A 21,843-nucleotide genomic window follows, 5' to 3' on the forward strand; every position below is an offset into this window, starting at 1 on the left:
CTTCCCGAGATGCCGAGCTGGTTCGTGGACAACGGCTCGGGAGCCTCCGGGTAGATGGCTCCCTCTCCTGCAACCCTAAATGACTGGAGCGGGTGGAGACCGTATTTAATCCGTTATGACTGGGAAATGACTCTCAAACTTGGCTTATGGGTGAAGAATTTCTCGGGGGGGGGGGGGAGTTAACAATTCAGATTTCCGAGCCACCCCGACACTCTGACACATTGAATCTCGCGTGGCTCGAGGGTTTATATCTTAGTAAGCTTCCCGGGGTATTCTGACCCAGGTGGCCCGCCAGTCACGCCCGTTTTAGGACAATTTTTTACAGATCTATTTAGCGAACCCATCCTGTCCCTTGGCCAACCCCAGGAACCTCCAGGGTTTCAGGGCTTGTCGGGTGACTCCGCCTCTCGTCTTGAATTGGCCCCTCGCTCGTCCCGTCCCAGCAGATGAATCTCCATTCCTGGTTGGTCGGCGGTGACTCCGTGGCGAGATCTGGACCAATGGGCGCTGTAGTTCGCAGAATGTGACCTGGAGGTTGGTCCCCAGCTGGCGCCGTTGGCTGTGGACGCCTAACTCTCGCGCTGAGACTTCCGGCGGGGGAGCTGAGCGCTGAGTTCTGCGTGAGTTTGCGACGCGGCGAAAAGCGCGGCGCCCAGGTCCTTCCCTAGGGAGGGCTGGGCCGAGGGCTGGCGCGGCGGCTCCTGGGTCCGACTGAGAGGCGAAGACGCCGGAGGTGGCTGCGGCCCGGCTAGAGCTGGCTCTTCGGCCGGGACCTGAAGCCGGCCATCCCTGTGCGAGGCTGGGGGCCCCTTTCCAGGCGGGCACAGCTGGTTTCCCGGGTTGGGCACTCCGAGGGCCTGACGATGGCGTCGGGCCCGGGCTCCCAGGATCGGGAAGGGCTCCTGATAGTGAAACTGGAGGAGGACTGCGCTTGGAGCCAGGAGCTGCTCCCGCCAGACCCGGGGCCCAGCCCGGAGGCCTCCCACCTGCTCTTCAGACGGTTCCGCTTCCAAGAGGCCGCTGGGCCCCGGGAAGCCCTCAGCCGGCTCCAGGAACTTTGCCATGGATGGCTGCGGCCTGAGATGCGCACCAAGGAGCAGATCCTGGAGCTGCTGGTGCTGGAGCAGTTTCTAATCATCCTGCCCCAGGAGATCCAGAGCAGGGTGCAGGAGCTGCATCCGGAGAGCGGCGAGGAAGCAGTGACACTTGTAGAAGATATGCAGAGAGAGCTTGGGAAACTGAGGCAGCAGGTGAGAAAAAGAGCTGTTGTATCTGCGGTTTGTTTGACCCTATGACGGGACAGCGTGCCGGCCCACTTCCCTATTTTTACTTGTTTCCCTGAATAGGCCTTAAATGGGCCAGAGGCCTTTTTGTAGTTCAGTCAGGAACAGTTATCTTCCAGATTTTACCCAATGGACAGAGTGAGTAGTGAAGAGTGTCCTGTTTCCATATGGAGGCAGTGTCTGCATTAGTGGGAGCCCCAAACTTAGTTTGCAGGGTTTAAATCGTCACTCTTGTTTCATACTAGCATTGTGACTTTGGGCAAGTTAACCTTTTTATTAGTCTCAGGTACGCCACTGGTAAAGTGTGAATGGTAGAATACCTTTCTAGTGTTGCTTTTAGGGTTAGAGGGAGAACAGTATGTAGTGTGTCCCCTCCCCTCCAAATTCTTGCAGCACACCATTTGAAAATCGCTGCTTTAAACAGCCACACTACTTTTTGAATCACACCAGTATTTTTTATTTTGCTTGGTGAAAGCACTCAAGCAAGTTGTTACATTCAGACATACGTTTTTTAAAAAATTGATTTTGGAGAGAGAGAGAGAGAGAGAGGAAAGGAGAGAGACATCGATTTGCTGTTCCACTTACTTATGCCTTCGTTGGTTGATTCTTGTATGTGTCCTGACTGGGGATGGAACCAGAAACCTTGGCATAATGGGATGACACTCCAACCCAGCGGTCTCGCCAACCTTTCTGACCTCAACGGACCACCGGTGCTCCAACCAACTGAGGCATCTGGCCAGGGCCATGCAGTTTTGATCACACTACTGGCTTATAGTTAGTGCTTAATAGCTGTTAGCTCTTGTTATATTAGGGTCAGCAGTCTGGTTTCCTATACAGAGCTGGGTGGGATTTAATTGTGGACTTAGAAAGCCAGTTTGTCACTGAGACTCTGAGGGCACTTGTGCCCCCAGAGCTACCCAAGTCTAACTTATCCAGTAGTGAGGAATGGAAGCATCTAGAAAAGGTAGGGGAAAGCAAGAGGGATTGAGGTGTGTCCAGAGGAGCTATGTGGGCAGGTGTGCTCAAGGAGTAGACTCTTCTCCCCCCACCAACACTCCATCCCCACTTTCTCTCATGCACTTGGGATCAGAAAAACCTGTAGTGGAAACCATCCTCTCTAGCTGGGTCCAAAGGTATGTACCAATGGTTCACTGTTGAAGGCTTGCCCTCAGAGTTCTGTACTAATTTCCCTTCCTGTGGGGCCCTGTTGTGATGATGAGTAATGTGGGTTGGTTCCCAGGTCACAAACCATGGGCGGGGAACAGAAGTGCTTTTGGAGGAGCCTTTGTCTCTGGAAACAGCACGAAAGTCACCGAGCTTCAAGCTGGAGCCAATGGAGACTGAGCGAAGCCCTGGTCCCAGGCTGCAGGAGCTGCTAGGCCCCAGCCCTAAAAGGGACCCCCAGGCTGTAAAGGAGAGGGGTGAGGAACAGTTATCTGGGTAGGTGGGAGGGAGGAGGGGTTTCGGGTTTGCCTTTGATAGCAGGATGAAGCACCTATGCCAGGGAGAGGGAATTTCTGGTTCAGGGTTCCCAGAATGGAGTGAAAGACCTAGAAGTGGTGGTTGGGTTCTTCTGGAAGTGGGAGGAGGGGGGGAGATTTCTTTGCTCTTTTGTTTGCAGAACAGAGACATTCAGAGCTAGATGAATGATTGAGGGCTTGAATGCTGCAGACAGATTAGTGATATCTCTTATTCCCACTCCTGCATTTAGGATGTCATTTTGGATGTAGCTTAATTGTGCTTCTCTTGCCTTCTTTTGTTCAGTGTTCAGTCCTCAGAGCAGAGACTGGGTGATGGGGAGTGGATACTGTGTAATTCCTTGGGTTGCCAAGAATTAGGAATGCCATTCTCATCATGATTTCTGTCACCTTCAGCATTATCTGCTCCCTGGCTTTCTCTCTTTCCTCCCGAAGGAAACATGGAAGACAAGATGACTGGGCCCCAGGTGATGTGGAAGTTCCCAATGTCTTCCCTCAGCACACACACACATCCCCATACACACTGTGTTGTTCTTGTGGTGGTGGGGTCCTTTGGTCACTTGGAGAGGATCCTTTCTTCCTCACCAGTGTGTCTCCCCTACTTTCTTTATATGCCTCCATCTCACCTCACTCCTAGGCCTCACCTCACTCCCCATGAAATGTGTTCTGGGCACTCCCGGGTTTTGCCCCTTTAACCCTTGACTTTGCTTGAATTGTTCTTGGTGCCTCAGGGGCTAAAGGAGATCTTGTGCTGTTTCAGTTGCCTGAGAGCTTAGAGGACGTGGCTATGTACATCTCCCAGGAGGAGTGGGGGCATCAGGATCCTAGTAAGAGGGCCCTCTCCAGGGACACGGTGCAGGAGAGTTATGAGAATGTGGACTCACTGGGTAAGGACTTCTTTTCTAGGGATGAAGACTGAGCCATTTCTGACCAGGTTCCTGTGTCTTAGCCACTCACCTCCCGTATTCTAAAACTAGAGGCCCGGTACACGAATTCATGCACCAGTGGGGGTTCCCTCGGCCTGGCCTGCGGGATCGGGCCAAAACCGGTTCTCCAACATCCCTTGAGGGGTCCCAGATTGAGAGAGGGCACAAGCCAGGTCGAGGGACCCCACCGGTGCACAATCTGGGCTGGAGAGGGACGTGGGAGGTTGGCCAGCCGGGGAGGGACCGTGGGAGGGCTCCAGGGCAAGTCCAGCCCATCTCGCTCAGTCCCAATCGGCTGGACCCCAGCAGCAAGCTAACCTACTGTTCAGAGTGTCTGCCCCCTGGTGGTCAGTGCATGTCATAAGCAAGCGGCTGAGTGGCCTTAGCATATCCTTAGCATATTATGCTTTGATTGGTTGAACAGATGACCGGACACTTAGCATATTAGGCTTTTATTATATAAGATCCCCCCGAAGCTAGGATCTGTTAAAAACAGCTAGGATCAGTTAAACATCTTCCAAGTGGCACATTTGGCACACTTAAAGGCCCCAGCTGCCAGAGCTGAAGGCAAGGAGTCTGAGCTATAATGGTCTTCCCAAGGCAGAACAAATCAAATCCAGTGACTGACCCCCTTCCAGGCATGACACATTTTCAGTGTCCTAAGATGCTGTGGAACTATAAAGTTCTTGATGACTTGCATTTTTGAAATGCTTACTCTTCTGATCTCACTTGTGTTTTCTATACTTCATTAGTATTTCTAGGCCCTTCCCCAGAGACACAAATTTCAGGGGCAGTGGCACCAGCATTCCAGCCTAGCAGCTCTCCCAGCCCTTAAAAATTCAGGAAGTAGGGAGGACCTTATGGAAATTTGGAAATGATATATACTGTAGGTCCTCGGGTTACGTCGGAGATCCGTTCCTACGGCGCGACATAACGCGATTTTCGCTGTAAATCGGAACCCACCTACATAAGCACCTATGTCACTCACATGGAGCACATACACAGCAGTAATGAAGTGAAACAGTAAACAAAATTTAAAAGGAAGATAACAATTCCTGACCTTTACTTGTGGTAAATAAATAATAAAAAACATAAAGCACCTATGTACATATGTCGAAATGATGGAACTTTTTTTTTTTTATAAATGGGAGATGGCAATGTAACCACGAAACAACATACGTTGAGTCCTACGTAACCCGAGGACTGTCTGTATTCAAAACTGGAGCCAAATGAATCAAGCATAAATTAAGGTGTATCTGTGTGTTGACCTATTATGCAGAGATTTTAAATGATGCCTATGAAATATGACCAAAAAAAAAACAACGGAGTTTTTTAGGTGGAGACTGCACAAAAACTCAGGATTTAGGTGAAGAGTTGTACAAGTATTGTTTGATTCCTTCAACTTTTATGTATGTATGAAAATTCTCATAATAAAAGTTGAGGTAAGTCTTTAAAAACAACCTAAGACAGCAATGTGTCCATTACAATTATGGCTACATTGACACACACCATAGAAGAGTCACACTGGACTTTGTGTTCATAAATTAGGTTTTTGTAAAGAGAAGCACAGCTATCAGTTCACTTGCACTAATACTGCAAAGGGGTCACTGCTGGGTTTGGTTCCCTTCATTAGGACCTTCTCTAGCTTCCCTATTACTCTGCTATGGTTTGGTGCCTAAGTTGAGCACAGCTCTTTCAGTGAGTGCTAAATAGGAAGAGATGTTCAGATCACATGTTCTTAGAACTAAACTATTTAAAGTCCACGTTTGCTGGAGTTAGAGTCAGGTTTTTGTTTTTAGCATAGCATAGGAATGGCACGTTTTGATTTTGACCTCAGGGTTGTTTTAGAGCCCCCAGATCCTTTTCTGATTGCCCATCATATTATAGTTTCTTCTGGAGTTGCCCAGTCAGATTAAGTTCTATTCTCTATACATAAGAGTCAAGGCTCATTTACAATATTAAACTGATAACTTAAGGAACTGACCACTCTGACCATTTTGGTTTGGTTGTTTTAATTACAAAAGTGGTACATTCTCATTGCAGAAAAATCCCAAGTACTACAAAAGTGTAAAAAGAAAAAAGCTGTAGTCTCCCCAAATTTCTTTCTTTGGAGGTAACCACTGGGAACAGTTTAGCAGGTTAATGTATATTTCAGACTTATTGTACCCTCTGTATCTACTCACAGAGGACAGGGAACATGACTGTCTGTGCTTCCCCTGCTTGGTGGAGGAATGTGGTGACACAAAAATCTATATCTTTCATTGTGAACAGAGTCTCAGGTTCCCAATCAGGAGGCCCTGAGCATCCAGGTGGAACAAGGAAGAAAACCATGGGATCCCAGTGTCCAGATTTGCAAGGAGGGACTGAGCCCCAGAAACCCAGTTCCAGGTAAGGAACTTGAGGAGCCTGCCCATCTAGTTTCCCCCTGTTGGGAGTGAGGCATTTGAGGGTTTGGGTGTGGGGCTAGCCCATCACTGCTGCCAGGAAGGTCCTGTGTCCCCACTGCCTGCTTCCATCCCAGTGAGGCAGGCAAGGCATCCAGAGTTCAAAACGTAAGGAAGCATTCACTCCTGGGCTCATTTGGCCATCCTAGTCTCAGCCCTGCTCCATCCCACCCGTTTCTGAAGGGCAGAGCCAGAGGCTCAGTTGAAGAGGGATATGGGGGCCCCTATAAGGGAATAAGACTGGTCTGAGCTCTGGTTCCTGACCAATGGCCCCACCTTTTATCCAAATACCTCTCTAGAGTGTTTTCCCTGTATGGGGAAAATAGAAAACAGATACAGCCCGTCTTTCTGGACTTCTGACCTACTGGCAGTAGTGGGCATATGGGATTTTCTTTTTTTTTTCTTTTTTTTTTAATGTATTTTTTATTGATTTCAGAGAGGAAAGGAGAGGGAGAGAGAGAGAGAGAAACATCAATGAAGAGAGAATCATTGATAGGCTGCCTCCTGCACACCATCCACTGGGAATCGAGCCCGCAACCCAGGCATGTGCCCTTGACCAGAATCGAACATGGGACCCTTCAGTCCACAGGCCAACGCTCTATCCACTGAGCCAAACCAATCTGGGTGGGATTTTCTTTAGGGTAAAAATAATGTAGGGTTTGGTTTCTCTCACTCTACCAGGAGAAGAGAAATTTGAGAGCCGGGAAGAAAGTGCTCAATCTATTTCTCCTGAGAACATCCATCTGCAGGTGCTTCTGACTGGGCAGGCCAGAGGGGAGGTGCCCTGGAGTCCTGAGCAGGGACGGCCTGGGGACAGGGCAGAAGGGCATTGGGAGCCTCTCCCAGAGGATCGGATGGAACAGTCCATAGTGGGGGCCACAAGTTGCAGAGAAGCAGGCCAGCCAAAGGAACTGCAGCCAAAGAAGCTCCATTTATGTCCCTTATGTGGCAAAAATTTCTCTAATAACTCAAATCTAATTAGGCACCAGAGAATACATGCAGCAGAAAGACTGTGTATGGGTGTAGAGTGTGGTGAAATCTTTGGTGGGAGCCCACACTTTTTATCACTACACAGAGCACACTTTGGAGAGGAGGCCCATAAGTGCCTTGAATGTGGAAAAAGCTTCAGTCAGAATACCCACCTGACTCGCCATCAACGCACCCACACAGGCGAGAAGCCCTATCAATGTAATGTATGTGGAAAAAGCTTCTCTTGCAACTCCAATCTCCACAGACACCAGAGAACACACACCGGTGAAAAGCCCTACAAGTGCCCTGAGTGTGGCGAGATTTTTGCTCACAGTTCCAATCTCCTTAGGCACCAGAGAATTCACACAGGAGAGAGACCCTATAAGTGTGCTGAATGTGGAAAAAGTTTCTCTCGAAGTTCCCACCTTGTCATACATGAAAGAACTCATGAGAAAGAGAGACTTTACCCCTTCTCGGAGTGTGGGGAAGCAATGAGTGACAGCAGCCCCTTTCTTACAAATCATGGAACCCACAAAACAGAGAAGAAACTCTTTGAGTGTTTGACCTGTGGGAAAAGCTTCCGGCAGGGCATGCACCTCACCAGACATCAGAGAACGCACACGGGAGAGAAACCATATAAATGTACCCTTTGTGGGGAAAACTTTTCTCATAGATCCAACTTAATCAGGCACCAGAGAATTCACACGGGAGAGAAACCCTATACCTGTCATGAGTGTGGAGACAGTTTTTCTCACAGCTCCAATCGGATTCGTCATCTGAGAACCCATACAGGAGAGAGACCCTATAAATGTTCTGAATGTGGAGAAAGCTTTTCTCGGAGTTCACGCCTTATGAGTCATCAGAGAACTCACACCAGATAGAAACAATGGAGTTTCATTTCACCACAGATAAGGTGGCATATTCAGAGGGTTCTGCGGTTGAGAGCTGGTATTTCTTGCCTTGCTGACCAAAATCATCTGTGTTCTTTTTAAATTTTTTTTATTGATTTAGAGAGGAAAGGAGAGGAGATAGAAACATCAAAGATTAGAGAAGAATCACTGATTGGCTGCCTTCTACATGTGCCCGCCCACTGGGGATGGAGCCCACAACTCAGCATGTGCACTGACCAGGAATCTAACTGTAACCTCTGGTCCATAGGTCAACGCTCAACCATTGAGCCATCCGGGCTGGGTGAAATCATGTTTTTGAGGTAATTACTATAAAGAGTAACAAGGATGGGGGTGTGTGTGTGGGGGGGTAGGTCATTGCAAGGGAGAAGTAGAGGGCAGCAAAGGATTAACATCAAACTAAAATGGAATTCTGTTTGAACTAGTGAGGATGATAAGTCTTTGAGGTCACCTGATCAGGGCAGAATTCTCTATGAAGTCCACCTTGTCTCATGGTGCCTACCCCCTTGGTATATTTGGCCATGTTATAATTTGGATGCCTTACTTAGTCTTGTCTTTCCCAGCAACTTTGGGAATCTATATGACTTTTTGTTACTGCTTCCTCACTTGGGACATTTAGCAGGAGTATTTGAACTCCTGAGGCCCTGAGACCAAAGAAGAGGGGCTGAATCTCCTGGGAAACCAGCTTGAGGGCAAAGAAAGACTGGTGGTTAGTTGTAGCTCTCCAAAAGGCCTTGACAGGGAAGCCACAGCGCACCTCAGTGGCTTCACAGGAGGGCCCATTGGCAGGCCATGAACATCAATGTCACCTCAGACAAAAAGGACCCAGAGACCTAAGGGAAATAGTAAGAAGGAATTTGCAGGTCAGCCTAGAAATTGGCAGAGGGAACTGGAATCTGAATTAGTCTAACCTGTACAGAGATCAAGACTTCCCCCACCTCTGTCAGAGAAGGATAAACAGAACTCTGGAGTCTTCAGAGGGTTATGTAAGAAGGGTTCCCTAGGAGACTTTGAAAACACATCTTAAGGAAATTAGGGATCATGCCTTTCCCTGTTGGAAATATGTTTGGATGGTAATAAATACCTTCAAGAAACATGAAAGTGTGTGACTCTTCATTGAAAGTGTCCTGGACTCCAGTGTTGATATGTTTGGAGGACCTGCTTTCTCTTTGTGGTCTTGCTGGGTTGGTCGAGAAGTTGTTCCACAAAGGTGGCAGCAGACAGATTGAGGTAGGGTGTAGCATGGTAACAAAGGGTCAAGCCCAGGGGGCTTGGGGTGATGATGTCATAATGGTCTCTGAGGTTTTCTTCTGTAGTGTACAGCAGTAAAAGTATCTGATTTTTTTGTTTATAATGTTTTATTTCTTGGGAAGTAGCTGAAGGAAGATCGGGCTCTTCAGAGATAGGATATTTTGGTCTTGCAAATGATTCCCAGGAAAAGGTGGTCCTGCTATAACTGAATTATTGCCCATTAGTGGAGAAAAGGCAAAATTATTAGGAGAAAGCATTATATTTTAGAATGGGTAATCAGGAATAGGAATTTTAGGAGTGTATGCCTATGGAAAAGAGATAGAAAACAAGGAGGTATTCTAGGAGAAGGACATTCTGATGCCAGGAAAACATCTCGGGAAAAGATCTAACTAGCTGTTGGGAAACAAAGATAAAACATTCCATTGGAAACCAGCTATCAAATTAGCAATTTTAAGTGAGAAAAACAACCCTATATGCCCCACCCATTTTGTCTTGCCTCAACCCTTCCTCAGTTTAGAACTGAGATCTTCCTTGGTTTTCTGAGCCAGTTTTTAAAAATCTTAAGTTTCTTATTTCTCTGCCTTTCTCTTATCCACAAGAGGGCAGTGGTGGTGTGTATGTGTGCTGGGGTGGGGGGGGGGGGTGAGTAAGGGGGTGTTTAAGGATTTGAAAGAGGAGTGTAGGATCCACAGTGGTAGGAGTGGGACAGGGATGATGTGGTTGCTGATGCCATGAAATGGGTGGGTGGTGTCAAGCTGATGTTAATAAGCATTCTCTGGTTAAGATCGTAACCTGTATGCATTGTAAATCTTACAATAGAAAGTACCCGACTCCCAGGTATTTGCTTTTGGCGCTGAAAGGCTTTCCAATAGGAGCCTCTACTCAGTCCCAGTGTAGCTCCCTTTCTAGCAAATTTCAGATGCATAGTTGTTCTTGGTCTTGTTTTCATGAGATAATATCACAAATTATTGCATGTAAAAAACACTTAGCACAGTGCCTAGCACATAGAAAGTATGCACCTATTTGTGCCATCTGTGGTCAGATAATATTTGCAGGACTGTCTTCTAAGCTCCCTGGTGCTGAGGTCAATGTAAGACTACATTGGAAGAACTTCAGGGAGCAGTCTGATATTGACAGGCAGGCTTGATGAGGTCTTCCCTTGTAGCAGGTCAGAGGTCCGTCCTTACTGCAGGCTCTAACCAGAACAGATTCCAACTGGCTTTTATGCCAAAGGAGAATGATGTAATAAACACCCCTGCCCCTAAGTTCAAATGGGTACAAAGGAGATGTGGCCTGACCCTGAGCAATAGCCACACATCCATGTAGCAAATGTGGCACAGGAGACCAGCAGAAAGGCTCCTGAGTGGAGAATCAGTAATACATTTAAGCAATGTGAAAATGCCTAGCAGAAGCAGACTAAAAGCAGGCAGACAGCAATGAGGACAAAGACTGTAGCACCAGAGACTAGACGTGTTAAACAAGCACTAAATTGTGTTTGGGGTTTTTTTTCCAAGAAAACTCATCAGAAATTTTAAGAGTCTTTATTGTAGGAATGAAAGAATTTACTGGTCGCAATATCATAATCTGAAATTTGCTATTGAATCATTACTATTGCTATTTGCTACTGATAATCATAGAATTATCAACTGGTATAATTTTGGAATTGGCAAAATCACCACTGTTTTAAGACTTTTAATTTTTGTAAATGTTTCACAAGCATTTGAAACAAAGCATGTAAAAAGTCTTGATGTATGTTATAGGAAACCAACCAGCAAATTTATTAGCATTAGGAGACTTCCTAACTAAGTTGAGTGTCAGGAGCTCAAGAATAGCAAGATGAGTTAAACCAAAAGTACATTTATTAGCCCTAGCTGGTTTAGCTCAGTGGATAGAGCACCGGCCTGTGGACCTAAGGGTCCCAGGTTCGATTCCAGTCAAGGGCACATATCTTGGTTGCAGGCTCCTCCCCAGGCAGGGCTCGTGCAGGAGGCAACCAATTGTGTTTCTCTCATCGATATTTCTTTCTATCCTTCTCTCCTTCACTCTCTATAAAAATCAATGGAGCCCTGACTGGTTTGGCTCAGTGGATAGGGCGTCGGCCTGAGGACTGAAGGGTCCCAGGTTCGATTCCGGTCAAGGGCATGTACCTTGGTTGCAGGCACATCCCCAGTGGGGGGTGTGCAGGAGGCAGCTGATCGATGTTTCTCTCTCATCGATGTTTCTGACTCTCTATCCCTCTCCCTTCCTCTCTGTAAAAAATCAATAAAATATATTTTTTAAAAAAAATCAATGGAAAAAATATCCTCGGGGCCCTGACGGGTTTGGCTCAGTGGATAGAGCGTCGGCCTGGGCACTGAAGGGTCCCAGGTTCGATTCCAGTCAAGGGCATGTACCTTGGTTGCGGGTACATCCCCAGTGGGGGGTGTGCAGGAGGCAGCTGATCGATGTTTCTCTCTCATTGATGTTTCTAACTATCCCTCGCCCTTCCTCTCTGTAAAAAATCAATAAAATATTTTAAAAAATATATCCTCGGGTGAGGATTTTAAAAAAAGTACATTTATTAGAAGCATTTTCTTTTAGCCTTCAATCTAGCTTGCAAGCACTTCTGATTAAAACTTTATTTCTATTTTTGAAAGGAGCCTGATAATTCCTTCTCATCCAATACTTTCGTTTGTTTTTTGTTAATCCTCATGGGAGGATATTTTTCCCATTGATTTTTTGAGAGAGTGGAAGCGAAGGAGAGGAGAAAGATCTGAGAGAGAAACTTACCCACTCATGCCCTGACCTGCGCCAGAGATTGAAACTACAACCAAGATATGTGCCCTTGACCAGCTGACAATGTAACTGTTGGGCTACACTGGCCAGGGCTCATCCTATCCTATATAATAAAACCCTAATATGCAAATAGACCGAATGGCAGAATGACTGGTCACTATGACATGCACTGACCACCAGGGGGCTGGCGCTCAATGCAGGAGCTGCCCCCTGGTGGTCAGTGTGCTCCCACAGGGGGAGCACTGCTCAGCCAGAAGCCAGGCTCACGGCTGGTGAGCACAGTGGCAGTGGCAGGAGCCTCTCCCGCCTCCATGGCAGCACTAAGGACCCCTCAGGGGATGTCCGCCTACCAGCCTAAGCAGGCAGGCGGACATCCCCCAAGGAGTCCCGGACTGCAAGAGGGCACAGGCTGGGCTGAAGGACTCTCCCTCCCCCCAGGGCATGAATGTCGTGCACCGGGCCCCTAGTGTGTGTGTGTGTGTGTGTGTGTGTGTATGTATTTTAAATATATTTTTATTGATTTCAGAGAGGAAGGGAGAGAAACAAATGATGAGAGAGAATTATTGATCGGCTGCCTTCTGCACACCTCCTACTGGGGATCAAGCCCACAACCCGGGCATGTGCCCTTGACCAGAATCAAACCCAGGACCCTTTGGTCTGCAGGCCTAACCTCTATCCACTGAGCCAAACCAGCTAGGGCTTATCCTATATTGTTTACTAAAGGGGTCTAAGTCTTGCCTGAGTTAGGAGGTAGTGGGAATGGTCTAGGTCAGTGGTTGCCAACTTTTTTTTTTGGCCATGCTCCACCTAAGCATCTCTAAAATCCTGATCCACCCCCCAAAAATAAAATAAAATCCTGATCCCCACCCCCACTGTGACATATAATTCTTCTTATTCAAAAAGTGAACTCCTATTCACATGGAGGAAGCCTAAAAGTCCATTAAGTTGGTCTAAACAAGCTTCCAAAGAACATGGCATCCATGAAAGAAAAAAATAAAAGAACGAAAGGACAATTGAAGTACTGAGGAAGAAATTGTTAAAAAATAACATGAAGTGATATAAAAAATAGCAAATAAAGTTTCAAAACAGAACTGAAATGCATAAATATGTCCCCATATATATTTATATACCATTTGAGGCCCCTAGAACCATAAATGCAAAAAAACCATTGTTAATAACTCATTATCGAATTGCCCCCCTTAAAAATCAAATTGCCCCATATTGGGAACCACTGGTCTAGGTAAATTCAGCAATGACAAAAGTGTTGAAAAATGCCTCAGGTCACAAGTAAAATTCTGACAGATCGTCCAGTTAATGTCCCCAGTCCCCAATTCATCACGGAGACACCTTGAATGTCTCAGAAGCTTCAGTCAGATCAAAACTGATGACTCGCCAGGATCCCACCTTGCTCCAGGGAGACAGTAAGATTTCCCCAGGCTCCTTTCAAAAATAGAAATAAAGTTTTAATCAGAAGTGCTTGTGGGGAAAGAAAAGTTTATTTCTGGAATCCTGGGTTATGTTTTGGACACTGAGGAACTGTTTGCCTGTCCATTCTCTTCCCCTCGAGGCAGGAAAATACAACCTGGATATAGGTCTCCACTCCGTGAAGCTGCCATTTCGGTTTTCACCGCTCTCTTGACATGGGATCCAGCTTACTTTTAGGAATCCTGCCCCAGCCATTGGAACAAGAGGGAGGTGCCCAGGTTTTTCAGAGGAGCTCTAGTCAAGGATGGTTTCCAGAACCAAAGACTTCAGTTCCTTTACCTTTCCCAGGTTGGGGCAAATGAAAAGAATTTGTGGCTTCTGCAGCTTAGCCTTCCACAATTTAGCCTTCCGTGGGTGTCCAGGATGGGGCACCGCTTCCCTAAAACCGCCGGCCAAGGGACTATTTCACCAAGGAGGGCTCCCAAGCGGCCCAGGAGGAGCAAGGGCTGATGTGGCGGGCCACATTCCGACAAATCTTTCGTTACCCTCTGCCTGCGGCCCTTTCGGAGGCGCGTTGACACCTGCTGGCGGGCGTCTCATGGCTGAGCCTAGTTGCGCTCTCCCCAGCGGCCCAAGCCACCCCAGCCAGTTCTGGCCCGCCGCCGTTGAGCGCTTTAAGGCAGCCTTAGGTGGCTCTCTTCTCTCGGGTTCTCCCTCTGCCCCACACACCATCTTTGCCTGGGCCACTCTGGCCCACCTGCGGGAGCTCTGTGGTGGCACCGGATCGCTCCACCCAAAATATTAGGGCTGGCCCACTAGGGGAAAGGCTTCCCTCTCCAAACACCCTGGCGGATTCTGTTGGCGGTGCCACCGCACTCTAAAATATTCCCTCCCTCAGGCGCCTTCTCATTTTTGTTTTAGTTTGTTCTCCATGGCAATCGGGAGGGGAAATGATGGGGAGAGGACAAGAAAGGAAGGCAGGGAGACTTAAGAAACAGTTGCAGTCGCCAAGGCAGGGTGTGATGGCAGTCTAGATCTGGACTCACCCAGTGAGGCGGAAGAAGTGGAGATGAGATGAGACATTTAGGAGGTAGAACTGACAGGACTTTACCTAGGCCCAGACCGAAGTCTAAAATCTTAGGATGACAACCCTCTCCCCCAAGGGCATTGAAATTTCGGCCCTGACCTGTCTTTCCTGCCAGCTGCTCCTACAGTAAACATCCAGAGACCTTACAGCTTCCCAGGTAGATGCACTTTCATACTGGAAGAGCCCGAGCATAAGCTCCCCTTTTGCTAGACTGCCTTTCCCTCACCACCCACTAAACTTTAAAGCCCAACTCAAAAGTCACCTTTGACCCTTCTGATACTTCCCCTGCTATCCAAGCCCTCTCCATACTCATCTTAGCTCTTGCACAACCAACAGTGGTTTGTTCCTATTCATTTTGTAATTTATGTCTAAATGCCCAATGCCAGCTCTGGCCTGCATGGCTCAGTTGGTTTGAAGCCTCATCAGGCACACTGAAAGGTGCCTGGTTTGATTCCCGGATGCTGGTGATCCTCCATCCGGATAGGTCTCTTTGGGGAAGGCAACCAATCTATAGTTCTCTGTCTTTCAAATCAATTTTTTAAAATATATTTTAATATTTTATTGATTTTTTTTTTTACAGAGAGGAAGGGAGAGGGATAGAGAGTTAGAACATCGATGAGAGAGAAACATCGATCAGCTGCCTCCTGCACACCCCCTACTGGGGATGTGCCCACAACCAAGGTACATGCCCTTGACCGGAATCGAACCTGGGGCCTTTCAGTCCGCAGACCGACGCTCTATCCACTGAGCCAAACCAGTCAGGGCTCAAATCAATTTTTTTATAGTTTAAAAATAAAAAATAATTGCCAATGCTGCACTCCATGCCTAGCATAGAAGGGTAATGTAAAGTTTCCAGAATAAATGGATACTTTTGAAAAGGATGTGACTGCTGGCCATTTATTCTGGGAATTATTACCACAGGGGGAGGGATATTTGATGCAGTGACGCAAAAGGAACTAAACAGCTGTCCAGTACACTCATCTGATTTCCCCTTCAACTTCTTCCACAACTCATTCTACTCCAAGCTTGTGAAAAGTGCCTCAACAAATGCTAACTTCTTATTAATACCAAAGCCTTCAATAAACAATATATAAATGGACACTGCTATGCAAAATGAGGCCAGTTGATAAAAACAATGACAATTCACAATAGGTCTATACCATATATCATATAACTGCAGAAATCTTTAAACACAAATCTAATAACTAGAACCAGAAGTTGAAGGCATACTGAGAATCCTTAATATTCTGAATCCTAGATTTCAAAAATCTAATTCTAGAAGGGTCTCTACTCTGGAACTGTTTATTTATTTTATTGTCTAAAATTTTACATATGTCTCCTTTTTCCCCAATTGCCTCTTTCCCCCCCCCGCCCCGCTCCAGCCATTCCCACCCTGGGCAAGCCCCCACTGCCCCAGTGTCTGGGTTCATTGGTTATGCTAATATGCATGCATACAAGACCTTTGGTTGCTCTCTAACCCCCACTCCCCTACCATTTGTCTCTGGATCTATTCTTGTTCATCAAATTATGTTGATCATTATATCCCACATATGAATGAGATCATGTGATATTTATCTTTCTCCGACTGGCTTATTTCGCTTAGCATAATGCTCTCCAGTTCCATCCATGCTGTTGCAAATGGTAAAAGTTCCTTCTTTTTTATAGCGGCATAGTATTCCATTGTGTAGATGTACCTTGATTATTTCTTGTTTCATCTCTTTCAGTGTGAAATGGAACCTTTGAAACTCAGGTGTGGTGTCCCAAGGAGATCCCGGGAAAGGATCTGGGGTGTTTATCTAAGGCGTCCCTTGAGATAAACTTTAACCGTGCAGGTGTGGGACATTCAAGTAGCTGCTAGCGAAGAGACTGCTCTTACACAAGCAGGACCAGAGTGGCAGGCTTGGGACCAAAAAGACCAAAGGCTTTAATTTAAATTTTAAGCGTACGCAAATTAATTCAATTAACTGCCGGAGGAATTACACCACATGAAACATATGCAGTTGCAAATCACACAGCTTTTTATTACTCACACAAATTCCTGAGCAGCTGCAGGTACTAGCTTAGTTAGGGATCCCCATGGTGTTGTTCTCTGTGGTCCAGCAGCTGAGCTGGGCTGGTCCAGGTGCAGGGGGCCGGCGTTCTTCTCCCAAGAGCTTAGTCATGTCTCAATTGGGGATTATTGGCCGTTCTTCTGTCATCTGGCAGGAAGAGGAGCATGGAGCGGAGTCGCTTGTCAGACGGACAAAGGGATGGGCCTTTGTAATGTCTCGACAGGACGAGCATCGTTGGCTGGCAGGGGTCCATATTTAAGGCTTGTTCATACCTGCAGCAGCTCAGGTGGCTATCAATTATTTACATCAATGCACATATGTTCATCTTAAACACAGCAAGGGGGCTAAGGAAAGTACGTCACTCAGGCAAGTGTTTATCTTGACACAAGTCACTCTGCTTCAGTTCTAGCCCTTATCTCTGGGGTACACACGCTTCAGGGCAGTGGGAAATGTATCTTTAATATCAGACTTTACGTTTGTTTTTTTTTAATACATTTTATTGATATTTTACAGAGAGGAAGGGAGAGGGATAGAGAGCCAGAAACATCCATGAGAGAGAAACATCGGTCAGCTGCCTCCTGCACACCCCCCACCAGGGACGTGCCCGCAACCAAGGTACATGCCCCTGACCGGAATTGAACCCAGGACCCCTCAGTCCGCAGGCCGACGCTCTATCCACTGAGTCAAACCGGTTTTGGCAGACTTTAAGTTTTAAGGAAAGTTAACTCAAACATTTTTAACTTTTCTCACATTCTTTAAGCATTTAAACATTTCTATATTTTACTATGACATGTGGCATCAACAAAGTCAAGAAGGTAGTCCAAACTCTTTCTTACAACAGATAACTTAAATTCAGCACTATGCTCTTGAGCTCCTCCTCCTTTTTTAACAACTTCCTTTGTAATCCCACTTTTTTATTTTGGGGGACTACCCTTTTCATCATCATACCCACACCCTATCACAACCTAGCTTTGTTTCCAACTTCCCATATTTTTTAAGACTTTATCTATAATCCCCATCTTCTAATCCTTGAAGGTCATATTCAGGTTCCTTTCTGTAAAGATTTTCCCATGCATTTGCTATGGTTATTTGTTCTACTTCATCCCAATTCTTTGCCCAATTAAAAACTGCACTTTCTATATTGTAGATTTTAATCTTGGAAATTCCTTTCTCTCCTTTATCTTGCTCATCATCACTTTCTTCAAAAATTACTAGACTTTCAAGTTGCTTCCACCTATAAGATTGTTTGCAGCTTAAGATCATACCTTTATTCATTGGTTGAATCAAGGTTGAAGTGTTGTGGGGAAAGAACATGCATTTTATTTAACCATCCTCACTAGTTAGTGATTCAGCAGAAGGGTGAACTGGAGAATTGTCCAGAAGTAACAGGCCCTAACATCCTCTTCATGGAATCTTAGAAAGTTAAGCTGAAAATGCTTGACCTCAGGAACAAAATTTTGCAAGAACCATTCTGAAAATAATTCTCTGGTGAACCAAACATCTTTACTAGGTTTATATATAACAGGTAACGTACTTGTGTCCTCTTTCACACTTTTGGGCAGCTTTGATTTTCCAATAATGAGACTTTAACTTATGAGTTCCATCTGCATTTGCACATAAGAGAGCAGATAACCGTTTTCTGTGTATTTTCCTTCCAGGCAGGCAAGACATCTTTTCTACTTGCCTGAGTGTTCTCTGGCATTGATTTCCAAAAGAGGTCAGTCTCACCCGCACTGTATAGTTGAGCTAGACACAATTTCTCCTCTTTGATAAGCATGGACAATTTTTGTTGAAATGGCTCAAGTTTCTGAAACTGAAATTAGGACTTGCTCCACTCATATTTTTTGGTTCCCAATTGCATGCTGATTTAGAAATCTAAAAAGCCAATGGAGTTGGGTAGGGGGTAGGGAGCGGCCTGGAGGGGGTCGGGGGGGAGGAAGAAAGGGGGACATATGTAATACTTTCAACAATCCTATCTAATAAAGAGGGAATATGCTAATTAACCATCACTCCGTCACAAAGATGGCTGCATCCACAGCTGAGGCCAACTTCCCATAAGGAGCCTTAACAAGCAATCAGCAGGGATCTGAGGCTACGCCCTCCCCCACCCCTGTGGGGCTTGACAGGGGACCTCAAGGTGTGCTTCCTGTCCTGGTGCTGGGCTAGGGGACCTCAGGCTGCTCCCCCTGCCCCAGCGCCAGGCCGAGGGACCTCAGGCCACGCCCCCCACCAGGTGGGACTTGACAGGGAACCTCAGGCCACACCCCCCCCCCCCCCACCGCCTCAGCACTGAGCCAGGGGACCTGAGGCTGCGCCCCCCTGCCTGATGGGGCTTGACAGGGGACCTCAAGGTGCACACCCAGTGCTGGGTCAGAGGAACTCAGGCTGTGCCCCCCGCCTAGGAGGAACCTGAGGCTGCACCCCCCTGCTGATGGGGCTTGACAGGGGACCTGAGGCTATCCCCCCTCCCGGTGCCGGGCTGGGGGACCTGAGTCTGCGCACCCCCCGCCTGGTGGGGCTTGATGGGGGACCTTAGGCCATGCCCCCCACCCAGCGGGGCTTGACAGGGAATCTCAGGCCATGTCCCACACCTGGCGGGGCTTGACGGGGGACCTCAAGGCACGCCCCCCCCACCCCAGTCTGGGCTGGGGGACCTCAGGCCATGCCCCCCGTCCTGGCGCCAGGCCAGGGGATCTAAGGCTACGTTCTCTGCCCTGCGGGGCTTGACAAGGGTGGGACTAGCCAGGTCTGGATCTATCCCAATGAGGGGGGGGCGGCCGGGTCTGGGTCTCACGTGATTTTGAGGCACATGTGGGTGGATGGGACTTGACTCTGGGTCCCGTGGTGTGCCCCAGACTCTGACAGGAGGAAGGTTTTCATATACATTTTACTAATTTTCTTTTATCTCTGACACTTCTATTATAGAGAAAGGGCAAATAGCAATATTAAGTTATTACCTCTAATTAAACCCCTTTTAATGTGCATGAATTTCGTGCACTGGGCCACTAGTAAAAAAATAAAAAATAATAAAAAGCCAACCAGTACTAGCTTTGAAGTCTGTTTGCCCAAAACACTGTGCGAATCTCTCTGCAGCGGTCTGAAGCTCCACACCTCTAACAGGGACACTAGCTGAGTGTTTCTGTTGATAGCATACGTAGACGGCATTGTCCACATCACCATATTTGGTTCCTGTTGGCTTCTTTCTCTTCTCAGCCCCAACTAATGGCATGCCCTGCTCTAGTACAAAGTCCAAAATAAATTCCTTATTCTTTTTAATGTCATAAAATGTTGATTTACTGCCCTGGCTGGTTTGGCTCAGTGAATAGAGCATCCGCCTGGCGAATGAAAGGTCCCGGGTTTGATTCTGGTCAAGGACATATACATGGGTTGTGGACTTGATCCCCGGTGCGGGGAGTGCAAGAGGCAGCCAGTCAATGATTCTCTCTCATCATTGATGTTTCTATCTCTCTCTCTCCCTCTTCCTCTCTGAAATAAAAAAATATATTAAAAAAATGTTGATTTACTGATTCCAAATTTATCCTTTACACTTTTAAGAGATCGTCCAGCTTCAATCCTGCTTAGAATCTTCATTTTATCCTCCAAATTCAATTCTGTATATTTCCCTCTCTTATTCATACTGAGTTTGGTTTTAAATAACCAACAGGAAAAAAGGGAAAAACCTTACTGAATTGGAAAAAAAAAATTCAAACAAAACAAAAACCCCAAAACTAGCTTAATGCCCTAGAAGGCACAGGCATTTGTACGGAAAGGTAATGAGCTAAAGGGATAAGGACTCATAATTGAAGTGTTAGTCTAGAGCCGTGGTCAGCAAACTGCGGCTCGCGAGCCACATGCGGCTCTTTGGCCCCTTGAGTGTGGCTCTTCCACAAAATACCATGGCCTGGGCGAGTCTATTTTGAAGAAGTGGTGTTAGAAGAAGTTTAAGTTTAAAAAATTTGGCTCTCAAAAGAAATTTCAATCGTTGTCCTGTTGATATTTGGCTCTGTTGACTAATGAGTTTGCCGACCACTGGTCTAGAGGTAAAGGTGCTATGAACTAAGAAAGCTGCCACTACTAAAGTCCTCTCTTGCTTTCACTCCGGCAAGACATGGATGGTCAGTTTTCAGAACCTCCCTACTCCTCTTCTCCCTTGATAGATAAAGCAGAACTAGTCAGGAGTAACAGGAATACCTGCACACTCTGTAAGTCAACACAGAAAAAGACACAAGGAAGAGAGTAGACAAGTTGTGCTCACAAGTAAAGACCCAGGTGAGCTAAGTCTCAATAAAAAGTGGTGCTCATCCTGGCTAGTGTGCTCAGTGGTTAGAGCATCAGCTTGCGCACTGAAGGGTCATGGGTTCGATTCCTGGCCAAAGGCATGTACCTGGGTTGCAGGTTCAATCCCCAGTGGTCAGGGTGCATGAAACCAATTGACATGCCTCTCACACATGATGTTTCTCCCTCTCTTGTTCTTCCCCTTTCTCCTTCCCTTCCACTCTCTCTAAAAATCAATGGGAAAAATATCCTCGGATTAGGATTAACAACCAAAAAAGTGCTTGAGGCGCTGGCCGGGTAACTCAGCTGGTTAGAGCATCATCCCAATATGCCAAGGTTGTGGATTCCATCCCATCAGGGCATATACAAGAATCAACCAATAAGTGCATAAGTAAGTGGGACAACAAATCAATGTTTCTCTCTCTCCCTCTTTTTTTAAAAATCAGTTAATAAAACTTTTTTTTAATGGTGCTTGAGAACATGGGAATGTGGAATCTTCAAAGGCAAGGACAGAGTAATCTTATGTAGCAGAGATGCAATAAGGCTCCTCCTCTTCCAAAAGTACCTGATTTTACCTCACTGCCAGAAAAGAAAATGGTGTTCATATTGCTCTGTATGTAGTGTTTACTGGGCAGCAGCCCATCCACCTGGATAGATTCCAAGCTTACCCTGACATTGGGATGTCTAGAGAGCTAGAATTCAGTAACAGTTATAAATATCTTTAAGTGAAAAAGAAAGTTAGTAGTTTCTGCTGTCCATATGAATAAAATCCAACTTTGATTACATTCAATATAACATTCTTAAAGACTGATCTTTAACTAAGTCATCTGTAAGAAGGTAAATAATTTATTTGTTACTGGCACCTTTCCACTTCTCAGATCTTCCTTGTGTACATCTGGTGTATTCTTAAGTATTATTTTTCAATGAAATTGTTCTGTATGTGGGATATTAGCAAGTTTCAGAATCATGGC

At 46.4% G+C, this 21,843-nt stretch overlaps 1 protein-coding gene across 3 annotated transcripts in view; it reads left to right on the forward strand.

The window, feature by feature from the left end:
• The window catches only part of ZNF263 (zinc finger protein 263), a 23,707-nt gene continuing 1,864 nt past the window's right edge, over positions 1 to 21,843 (forward strand). Inside the window, exons 1-7 of one of the 3 annotated variants that reach the window (XM_080681292.1) lie at positions 1 to 50; positions 447 to 1,250; positions 2,524 to 2,704; positions 3,158 to 3,228; positions 3,522 to 3,648; positions 5,959 to 6,075; positions 6,813 to 9,106. In XM_080681292.1, the coding sequence (XP_080537418.1) occupies positions 864 to 1,250; positions 2,524 to 2,704; positions 3,158 to 3,228; positions 3,522 to 3,648; positions 5,959 to 6,075; positions 6,813 to 7,981 (2,052 nt within the window). In that variant the 5' untranslated portion in view covers positions 1 to 50; positions 447 to 863 and the 3' untranslated portion in view covers positions 7,982 to 9,106. Of the gene's footprint in view, positions 51 to 446; positions 1,251 to 2,523; positions 2,705 to 3,157; positions 3,229 to 3,521; positions 3,649 to 5,958; positions 6,076 to 6,812; positions 9,107 to 21,843 lie in introns of those variants that run through there. The other 2 variants (XM_080681294.1, XM_080681293.1) reach the window with 2 other exon arrangements.

Source organism: Plecotus auritus (genome assembly GCF_963455305.1).
Source record: "Plecotus auritus genome assembly, chromosome: 7".
Classification (NCBI taxonomy): Eukaryota; Metazoa; Chordata; class Mammalia; order Chiroptera; family Vespertilionidae; genus Plecotus; species Plecotus auritus.